Source organism: Fukomys damarensis, unplaced genomic scaffold (genome assembly GCF_012274545.1).
Source record: "Fukomys damarensis isolate Sample0158 unplaced genomic scaffold, DMR_v1.0_HiC HiC_scaffold_16, whole genome shotgun sequence".
Lineage (NCBI taxonomy): Eukaryota > Metazoa > Chordata > Mammalia > Rodentia > Bathyergidae > Fukomys > Fukomys damarensis.
Window position 1 is genome coordinate 123,875,439 of NW_022900928.1, and position 11,983 is coordinate 123,887,421.

The 11,983-nt window shown below is 33.6% G+C and overlaps 1 protein-coding gene across 2 annotated transcripts in view; it reads right to left on the reverse strand.

The window, feature by feature from the left end:
- The window catches only part of Cul3 (cullin 3), a 68,479-nt gene extending 56,847 nt beyond the window's left edge, over positions 1 to 11,632 (reverse strand). Inside the window, exon 1 of one of the 2 annotated variants that reach the window (XM_010611785.1) lies at positions 11,435 to 11,632. In XM_010611785.1, coding sequence (XP_010610087.1) covers positions 11,435 to 11,632 — 198 coding nt within the window. Of the gene's footprint in view, positions 1 to 10,192; positions 10,291 to 11,434 lie in introns of those variants that run through there. The other variant, XM_010611786.3, reaches the window with a different exon arrangement.
- Positions 11,633 to 11,983: the final 351 nt, after the last annotated feature.

Below are 11,983 nucleotides of genomic sequence, written 5' to 3' on the forward strand. Positions count from 1 at the left end.
ATATATATATATCCCTAACCTCTCCAGTTATTCAAATTCAACCAACCTTCCATGGCCAAGCTCAACTCTCAATAACTCCAGTCTAAAAAGACATTATTTTTTCTCTATTCTTTATGACAGAATCTCTACTAATGGCTAAATCTTTCCAGATCAGGGAGAATATAAGGTCATTATGCTTTTTGGAAAACATAAGCTATTTAATATGTGTAGAGATACATAGGTATTTTAAAACCTGAATAAAATGCCATTTCAAGGAAGACAAAGTATAAGCAATGGCTAGAATCAACAAAGATTTCAAGAAAATATACATCATTACAAGACAGTTCAAATTGAGAAAGCCACATTAATTTTTTTTACATATTAGAAAAAAGGGGTCACTAGGTTTTAATGGTGGAATAATACACCTATTATTAAATGTATAGTATGAAAACCAGTATACCTCCTAAATTGAAATATATTTTTATTTAATCTTTTGTTCACAAGAATAATGTAGGCTCCCTAAAACTTCAAGATTACCCCTTAAAAATTATTTCATAAATATGTTAACTACATCAAAAGTGATGAACATTCCTGATGAGTTCACAGTACTACGTTAAACAAATACTTGTATACAAACAAATACTTTTATTCCAACAGATATACAATTAGTTCCAATGTAAATCTCAAGGTAGTTAAAAGATAATCATAAAAAAGTTGAAAATGTGCCTATTACAAAATTCTTCACCAAGCTTCATAGACTTTCAATGAAGCAGTGAACTGTTGAGTAGCAATTAAAAGGCTACACACACTGTACTAGATACAAGACTATATTATTCCAAATAGCAGACTATCTAGTCAATTAATTATTCTTAAGAACTTAGGTGAATCTGTGTATAACTCTGTTATAAAATCAAGTTGAATGAAAGCTGCATTAAAAATCTTTCGGATTCTCAACATGTTTTGAATCAGGAAATGATTTTCAAATGTCCTGGTGTATTTGTGCAATGAGTAAAAAACTGACCAATTAAATAAAAAGCTAATGTTATAAGACACATTTTCTAAATTCAATGATTACATACTTTGAAATACACTAACAGGTATATGAGGTATTTTAATTTATACATTCCTTTCACAAAGTAAAAATGAAGTTTGCTATCATGTATCATAAATAATTGTATTATCTGCATCATACTTCAAAATTATCTTGACAATCTACTACCAAAAACTATTACTAATTAGAAGATAGGTACTATTCAGAATGAATTTTATGGTTACTTTTGAATGTGCGTATTAAACGTGAGTAAAAGACACTAAAAGCCTTACATATTCTTGTTGCAATGTTTTCTTAATCATCTAAATCATTCTGAGCAAAAAATATTTCAACATTACCCTAGAGGTTTTCTATTCAGATACTTAAAAAATGAACATTTTTTCAAACATACACAATGCAATGGTAAGAATAAGATGAAACAAAATTTTATGAAGATTAAAACATGCTCTGTAAAAGATAGTATACTGTCACATAAACCAAAAAACACATTACTGAAAAAAATTAACCTTATTTAAGTAATACCAAAAAGTTCTGAAAAAGGAAATGATGCAACAGGTATTGGGGTGTGTATAATACTGTTAATATCGTCCCCTAATAAAACCACTAATAACCACTTTTTTGTACTAGCAAGGCAAAGGGTAAGGAACTTTGCCACAGAAGTGGTACAAGAAACCAAATGTGTGATGTGTAGGGGAAGAACAAAAAGGGAAAAGAAAAAAATGTGAGAGAATGAAAAGATGAAAATAAAGTGTTTGTAGATGGGGAGGGGAGGAGGGGGTGAAGGGAGGGCAGAGGTAAGGGGAAAAAATGAGAATCAAGACTTGTCATGTAGAGGTACATTATCCCAACAATGAATGTAACTGTACTGTATCCCTAAAATGTACCAATAAACTCAATAAAATTAAAAAAAAAAAAAAAGAAACCAAATGTGCCTACAAATTAAGTTCTACAGATATTATTGTTAAATAAAACATACATTTAGGCTATCCACATGAAGAGCTGAAATCTGAAGTGTGAGAGACAAGAGGAGACATGGAAAAAGTTAACAATGCCAGAAAAGCAGGATGAAGTGAAAAAAGCGACCAAGAGATGATGGCTGTGCATGACCTTGCAGAATAAGTATCACTTAATGATGGATCATCCTATAGAGAATTAAGCCTTTTAAAATAGATTTTAGCCAAAGGGATAAGACAAGCTATACAGGCTAGGAGAAAATATTTGCAAAAGGCATACCTGATAGGGGATTATTTCCCAAAATATTTTTAAAATTAGTGAAAACCAAACAACCATCATTAGACATTTGTCTAAATCCACAGAATGGGTTCACAGCAAACCCTAAGTAAACTATGAACTTGAGTGATATGTTTGTGTAGGTTCACAGACCATAAACAAATGTTCCACAATGATTTTAACAGTGTGTGTATATGTGTGTTTGCACGCAGGGGTGGGATGGGGTGTGTCTCTGTAGACTCTATCCAGTTTTTATGTAAATATAAAACTGATCTGAAAAAGTCCACTTAAAATAGCATACTTTGAGTCCACACAAAATGCAAAAACACCTGTATGTGCAAATTAAAGGCCATTTAGGCAATTCTAGTATGACATCCAGTATAGGAATCAACTTGTTTAACAAGTGCCACAGTAGCCATTTGTATACCTTCTCTTTGCACAAGCTCTTCAACGTGAATGTTTTTGTATTGTTTTGGTAGTATTTATATAATTCTAAGTGCTGCTTTTTTAAGCCACTTATTAACCCTCAACACTAACCTTTGCTTTAGGACAATACTAGTCATACTGTATTTCCAAAGAACCATTAGTAATTCAATGGAAAAGTTTACACTAAAAAGTATCAAACTGAGAATGCTAAGCAATTGGCAACCTGACTTGAAAACATAATTTATAAAATAAAAGCTTTTGTTCTACATACACTGTTGAAAAGAAAAAAGAAAAGGAAAGAAAATAAACAGACTCGGGGGAAAAAAAATCAAATATCTTGTATCCAGAAAGCAGATAGCTCAATTTTAAAATGGGTGAAAGACTTGAACATAAACACTTCAACCAAAAAGGATACTAAGGAGGCACTTTTGCATATGAACAGATGATTCAACAAAATTAGCCAGTGGAGAAAAGCAAACTAAAACCACAATGAGATACTATTACATACCCATTAGAATGGCTAAAATATGCTAACAATATCAAGTGCTGACAAAAACTCCAAGCTTCTAGAACTATCACATATTCTTAATAGGAATATAAATTGGTACAGCCTTACAATAAAACAGTCTGGCAGTGCTTATGAATTTAAATATGCATTTACCATATGACTCAACAATCCCACTGGTGGGATAACTGGGAGAAACGAAAACTTACATTCATACCCAAAAAAGGCTTTATACAAATTTCACATTAGCTCTATGCACACACAAAAAGCCATATACACAGTGTCTTTCAATAAACACATAGGTAAACAGATGAGCAAATTGTGGTATATTCATACCATCCAACTCTTGATTACATATGTTTATATTGGTTTTGCGTGTGTTTTTAAGTTTTCCACCATTTTAAAATAACTGAGAACCACTGGATATGGTAGAACATCACTCAGCCATAAAAGGAAAAAACTAATGATAAAACAACTTGAATCAATCTCAAAATTGCCAAATTAAAGAAGCTAGTCTCACAAGGTCACAAACTATGACTCTACCAATATAATATTCTGGAAAACATAAAACTCTAGACAGTAACAAAGACACTATCAGTAGTTGCCAGGGATTGGGGTGGGAGGAGGACGTGACTATAAAGGGCTACCATAAGGAGTCTTCTAGAGTGAAGAAATAGTTCTATATCCAGTGTGACAGTGACTGTACAAATTGATACATACACATATTCTCCAATCAATCAAACTACTATTAAGGAGAAAGGAACAGGCATAGGCAAAAAGGATGACAGGGCAGCAATCAGGAGCATGACCAGGAGCCACAGGCTGTCTGCTTTTTTTTTTTTTTTTTGGTACTGGGGATCAAACTCAGGACCTTGCGCACGGTGCCACTGAGCTAAATCCCCAGCCCTCAGTCTACTCTTCAGCCTTCATACCCAGAACTCCCTATGGACTGACAAGAAAGCTGAGCTGGGGCCCACAACTCTTGGGCTAGTTGCAGTGCTGAAGGACGTAACATTTTGCCTAGTAACCTGTATGTAACCTGCAACACATACAATTTTAACCATTAACTAAATTTTTTTCAGTCTTTAAATTTCAATGTCTAGAGTAAAATCCCAGACAGCCAGTCCTAATTAAATGTCTAGGTAAGATAAAGAAATCATCACCTCTAAAATGAGGCTTCCATTCTAAAGTTCAGTGAAAGATCTATTACAGTGCCATATAATCAACAATGACATGAATATTGAAAACCAATGACTTACCAGGACAATATTTAATACAAACATAGACAAATCCTTAAAAGTACAGAAATTTAAAACAGCATTATACTGCACTAAAAAACTATAAGCCATGTACTAAAAATGTAGTACGACAGGGGCTGGATTGAATTAAAAGTTAAAAAAAAAAAAAGCACGGAAGAGTTTTCATAACTCTAGAAGATGTGTCAGAAATCTGTAGTATGAAGGACTATGACACTTGTTATTCTTTCCTCTAAAGAACAAAAATTTCTAGAAACCGAAAGGAACTTGTTTACTTCACACTTTAAGTAGTTCTTAATGCAGTTGAACTCCAATTACAGATTTGTACATTCAATATGAATTTGGTGAAAGATGTTGCTACCACAAAGTACTACAACAATCTTTAGATTTCTGTATTTCAAAGCAAACTTTTACCTAGGTTAGAAGAATTTTGTATTTGTAGCTACTTTAAACTTCCCCAAAACTCATTAATGGTAGTAAGATAACTGAATGAAATAAAATTCATTTCTATTCATTAACTTGACAATATTACTCTATTTTTCTCTAACTTTAAAAAAAGTTGCAATCAAAAAATCATATTAGCATCCTTAATGATAGCTACTACAGTAAAATTTTTTTGATTACTGTAAGACTTTTCTAGAAATAATTTCATGACTGTACATAGTAACATAAATACAACAAACATAAGCTTAACAACTTCACAAAGCACGTTACTACTTTGAATTTCAAAATCAAATATCCCCATCCTTCTTTGTGGTCAATCTCCAAATAAAGCTCTTGAAAATGACATCCCAGTATCAGATGTTATCCAGTCATCCAAGAGGCTTTCCCCAAACTGATAATTCCTGTATTTTTAAATGCTTCCAAAAAGGAAAGCAAGGTATGAGACATTATGGGACACATACACGCTGCATCTGTCCACCTCAAAGACCTCTAAGGTGAAACAGGGAAGTCTAGCAGTATTAACATCCATATGGCCTCAAAAGATGTCACGAGATTCAAAGTAATGGCACAGAAAAGGTGTAAGGACAATATATTTTCATAATACAGAAAGACAATCTACTACATGATAAGAAAGGGGGAAAAGGTCTAAATTTGCTATCTTTTCCATTCTTGGAAAATCAGATTTCTCTCAGTGGAAAACAGTACCATGAAAATTGGTAGCTTCTTACTGGCTGGTAAAGAATGCAGACAGAAAAGCCGTAAGTATACCATAGAATAATCCCACTATGAATTACCATTTTAAAAATACTCCATTCTCAACGATACAGATAATATAAATATACAGTAAAAGCTATACGTCATTAGTGTCACAGTTAATATAGGGAAACTGAAAGAATGCAGTAGTAGAATATATAAAACTTACCAATATGACAATTTTATCTTTGTTCTCCTGAGTACCATGAAAACAAGTAAAGCACCATTTCTTTCACAAAATCACAATTTGGTTCCAACAGAATGACACATTCTAATCTCAAAAACAAATAACAAAATATAGACAAGAAAAAGAAAAAAACAAAATAGAGGAATACAGCCCCCAAAGCACACTGTGCTTTTAACTGGTGGTAATTAAATTTGGTAGGTAATGATATTACCCCACATGCAGAAAATAAACAAATATGAGTAATGATTATTCTCAGAGATTTATTTCAATAGACAGCTGAATGCAAGTTACACACAGGGAGCAAGAAACAAAGATAAAAACTGGCCACTTTCAATGTTGAAAGAATATCACTAAAAATTACAACAAAAAAAAAAGAGAGGCAACCACCCCACAGGTGCTCTTTCCCAACATCTGCCTCAACTCTTTCAAAGTAAAAGTCACTCAATTTTCTGTCTCTCATATCCCATGACTGCTATCTTCATGACTTTCTAATTATTACTTTTCCCTACCCTAGTCCCAAAGTTGACTCTACCTCTTTTGGAATAACCCTTTTTATAGTCATGTCACTTTCCTCATATAATATTAATTATGGGATTTTATACTCAGCTCACAGCCTTGGTCGTCTGCTTCCTATAACCACTCAAAATATTTCCAATAGTCACCAAACAATGATCTCATAGTTTCTCCCAGTAACTTTAACTGTGGAAAAAAGTACAAGAAGAGACAGCTGGAAAACAAAACATTTTACTTCATCTTCTCTATCTCAGTCTCTTTTTTTGAAGATTAAATAAATGGCTTCCTCCACCACAGACTAAGATCCAAATCCCTTATAATACTTTACTATTTTCATGTCCTACACGTGCACCTGAAGCAAGATCCTTTGCTTCGTAAATTGCAAATGCTCAATCAGGGCCTGCCTGGCAGGTAACAGGTCCTTCTATTACCACTGAAAGGAATCACCTAGCTGGCCGTCCAAATGCCAAAAATCTAGATTATCTTGGAGTCTTCCCTCTTTCTTCTCTATAAATCCATCAGCAGGTACCTTATGATAAGGCATACTCCCTATGTTTTCCTTGTGGTCCTGAGAATTTCACCAAATTCTTTTAGGTCTCAGTTTCCTCAAAGGAGACATTCTTGTCTCTGGAAGAATACATCACCAGAAGTGCACTTAAGAGAAAGAGCACTTAAATATTCTGTGCCTGCCTCAATTTTGGGGAACTTATTTCCAGATCTAGTAATAAACAGCTTCCATTCCCAAGAAGTATTCTTTCTGAAAAATCACCTTTATCTGTCCTCTAATGGTTTTATGGGGGGGGGCTGGTCCAAATGCTCACTATTTTTACCCTGAAATTAAAGTACCAACAAACCATATTAAAATAAAAGCCAGCCTTGAATCCATATAAAAATGAGACTTCTTTTTAATTCTTCAATGTGAAAAGATATGTCCTGCTTATCTCCACAGCACTGAAAATTCACATTATGTAAGTTAGCTAGCCAATTCAGCTAACTGCCAAAAGCAGTGAACAAGAAAACAAAACAACTAAAAAAACTGATAATCAGATCAGACAGTGATCCTTTCAGAACCAGAAAAAAGGGTATATTCTGTAAGATTAAAAGTAGGTAGGTATTTTATACCAGAGAACCTTGAACTATTCTCTTACTTTCTAGTTAAAAGGTTTCAAACCAACAGAGGCTTCAAAACTAAAATACATGCTTTAGGGAATATACTGTAAGGAACTCCTACTATTCTGAAATGATACTCGTTATTCTGAAATGATACTTGTTATGGACTACTAAATGTTTATGTCCCCCTCAAATTTATTATGTTAAACAGGGCTAGGGATTTAGCTCACAAGGTCATGAGTTCAATCCGTGGTAACCCCCCCATCTATATTGTAAAGCTCTCATCCTCCCTTAGGAATACACTGCTGTGTGAAGTTACAGTAAAGATGAGGCCAAATGCAAATCAGGCAAAGGAATTCCATCTGTGTATACCTTAATCTTGAACTTCAGAGCCTGTAGAACTGTGAAAAATAAATGTATGTTATTTAAGCCATTCAGTATCTATGTCATATTAGCCCAAGCTAAGCCAACAGCTAAACTTAGATATGGGACCCCTTTAAGTAAGCAACTCTTTAAAACTTTCATGGAGTTCCGTTCACATGACTTTAATACCTACTAGACCATGTATCGAGTCCAAAAATCAGGCAGTTAAACACTGGTCTCCCACTCTGGCCTCCTCACCTCCTCACTTCTTGCATAAGCTTCTGTGTCCAAGATGCAAAGAACTTCTTCAAAGGGCTGGGGTGGGTGGGGGAAGATATAGAGACCAACTCCTATTGAAGTATCTCTTTCCTCACTTATCCATTTCTTAACCTATTTCCCACTAGGGCTATAAAGTCTCTTCAACTCACATTCTGGAAAATAAACAATTTATCAGATTCATACCAGCTTTAGAAACAAAAAATCTGAGACATTATTTCTAACTCTTTTTTATATAGGTGAAATTTAGAACGGAAAGGACTACAACTTTACAGTGAGTCAAATATCTTGGGGCTCCATGCTCACCCCAGTTTCTTATGTTTACTGCATAGTGACCAATTCATTTGGTTCCAAGAGCGCATCTACAGCGAAGTCAAGGGCTCAGCCTGAAGCAACGCTGCCTGGATAGCTCAAGCTCGGCTGATAACTATGTATGTCTGGACAAGTCAATTTTTGTGCCTCAGTTTCTTCTTCTGTATCATGAAATAGCACTGAGTTGTGACACTAACTAAATTAATGCACATGAAAACAGGAGAGCTTGGGCTGGGGATTTAGCTCAGTGGTTCTGCCTCCTGCCTTGCAAGCACAAGGACCTGAGTTCGATCTCCGGTACCAAAAAAAAAAGAAAACAGGAGAGTTTGCCCTAACACAGTAAACATTATGTAAGTCTTAGATCACATTATGATTCCCTGTAGAACCTCGGGCAAAGGTTTCTGTTGTTCTTAATCCCACAGGCTTCCCACATTTAAACACTCCAGTGCCCCAATTTTCTACCCTTCAGTAGCTTTAAGTCAAACTATTCCAGCCTACTTTTCTTTCTTAGTACCAAATTTTTTACATGTCTTCTTTTCTTCCTCTAAGCACTTACCATACTTTGCACCTGAACATTCTTGGCTCTGTGCTTTTCATTTCTAAAATCTAACACACATTCCTCAGTAAATGTTGCCAAATGTCAAATCTCCATATCTACCTCTTAGTTCCTATCTTGCTCTAACCTTGTATATTTACAAATACCTATTTCTATTTGAGCATTTTTTGGCATCATATTCAATTTTCCTCACAAATGAAATGGTTTCTAAGGTGTTTTCCAAATATAAAAACTGTCAATATAATATGAAATAAAACTTTCTCTTTTCATTTCAAATCAATTTCTGCTATGATTTTGCAATATTTTTACTGGTGACACCGTAATTCTACCAGTAACCAAATTCTACTTCATCTTACTTCAGAATTTCTACCATCCTTCATTCATTTCTAGGCTATTACTTTACCCAGATTTTAACAGGTCTACTCCTGATTCTAGGGAATGTCCTCCCCCCTTTCCACGTTTATATCATTGTCATAATCTTCAAAATATTCTGTCAAATTACCACATTCCTTAAAAACACCAAAAATTCTCCACTGTTTAGTCCAAATTCCTTAGTCAAGCAAATTTTTCCATATCATCTTTGTAACACTGTAATTTACTAACCCTAATTACTATATACTTCAATCAAATCCTTACTATTTGCAGCTTAAATGTAACTAGTTGATTTCTATGTAATCATATGCAATCTGCCATCCTAGTGACTTCCACATTATTCATTTTTACACCCCAATATTTTAAAAAATTTGCTTCCATTTCATCCTTTCCCATGAAATCTTACCTCCCAGAATAATCTCACCTTCATTTCAATTCCTAAGTTGTTTGTCATCAACTCATTTAACTATATAATGCTTCACTGTTAAAATATGCAGCATTTCTGACATCAAAGTAAAAACCCCAGGAAAAGATGGTACGATTTCTCTGCATCAGCTATATTTTTACTTAAAGCTGTGCATAGTAGGCACTTTAATGAAAGACTGCTAATAGCATGAAGAATACAGTCACCCTGCTTCATGAAATGTTAAATCCCCTTTGAGAGAAAGGAATTACAGAAGGAAGAATAGAAACAGAAAGTTGCTACTTTGCAACCATCACAGTAATAAATGATTCATGCAAGAATCATCAATGAATGCTAAAACCATTGCATGGAAGTTTCTGGGGGAACAGGATATTCATACAGTCTCAAAATAAAACGGAACAGATTACTTATGAATTACAAAGGGAAAAATGGTACCTTCACAGTGGAGAAATCTGGCGGACACCAAGTGATCAAAGTTAACATCACCAATAATGGGATAAACTGACATCATGTGCCTCCTGATGTGATGCACTGAGGACACAACATCACTTATGTATTATTCCTGCCAAAAATGCATAACCTGAAACTAGTCATGAGGAAACAATCAGACAAACCAAAAGCTGAGGGACAATCTACAAACAACTAACCTATACGCTTCAAAAATGTCAATGGGCTGAAAGACAAAGAAAGGCTGAAGACTTGAGTATAGTATTTGATCCTGGATCAGATCCTGGATCAGAAAACAAATTTCCATAGAGTATATCACTGCTACACAGGACAAATGGTGAAATTTGAGTATAAACTGTATAACAGTATGAAGTGGCTTAACTTTTTATTGGATTTTTAGTTATATAAACAATACCCTTACTAAGAGAAATGCTGCCAAGTATTTTAGGATAAATAAAATTTATCCTGTACTTGTTCAATAAAAATATTGATAATAGTAAATAACCAATAGAAAGATTTGCAAAAATATGGCAAAATTAGTAACTGGTAAATCTAGGTGAAAGGTACACAAGAGCTCAATGTACTTACACTATTCATGAAATTTTTTTTTTAATAAAATTTTAAAAACAAATACCCTAATATCATATAACTGAATCAATTTACATTTTACTTGACAATCTTAAAGATACTGTACTAGTTATAAATTTACATTTGCAGTTTGCTCTATAAAAATACGTATTCTTAAAAAAATACATCTTTTTGAAATCATAAAACTATTTTATAAAGTTATCCCACCACTATTTTGTATTTTACAATAGCGTGTTTATCACAGAAGTTAAAATAAGTCAATTTCAATTAGTAAAAAGTCTTAGGGAATATTGTTTTTTGTACAATCATTACATTAGTTTCAAATATACAGAAAAGGCTAACATGGGCTGAATAAAGCATTTTAAGAGAAAAATTATCTGTAATCAATAAGCATTTATTAATTACCAAATGTATGCTTCATTAATTGCAACTATAGAGAATGTGTTTATCTTCCCTCATCAGAAATCATGATTTAATTGATTCTAAGTTTTGAGTAAGGTTTTATAATAGTCATGAAATACAGTAATTCCTACAGGCTTCCTAGGGCCTTTAAAAAATGCTTCTGGTCAAAATACAATACAGTATATAAAAGATTTTCTACATTTGATATTGCATTAGCTACAGTCCTTTAAAGTTGGATACCTTATTTATGAGATGTTCGGTAACAACTTCTCTTAGTCCAGTGTAGAGCTTTTCTCCGTGTTTATGTAAAACCATTGTATATGCATTTCTATAGAGCTCCTCAAAACTAAGACCACTGTTATTCTTACGCTGAATTTCTTGAATTGCGTTTTTCAGAAGGTCCCAAATGCTGTTTACGTATTTTTCATCCATGGTCATCTGTAATATCCAAGAGAGAAGAAACAAGACAAAAAAAAAAAAAAGGGTCAAAATCTTTGTATATTTATTCATACAGTAAATATCAAGTGACTCATACAGCTGCTCAGTTTAAAAGGATGTTAACCTGTTTTAATACGAGATATATTTAAAGTTTATAGAGCTGACAACTTTTTTAATCTTTTAAGACCTCTCATTGTTACCTATAGAACTCTCCACTTGAAATCTAATTTGTATATCCATACATCATTTAACTCTCTATCCTATACTTCTTCCCACATTCAAAACACTAAAGCCCAACAGCTCATCTACTCCTGACATGAACTTACATAGCTGAAAATAAATGAATAAAAT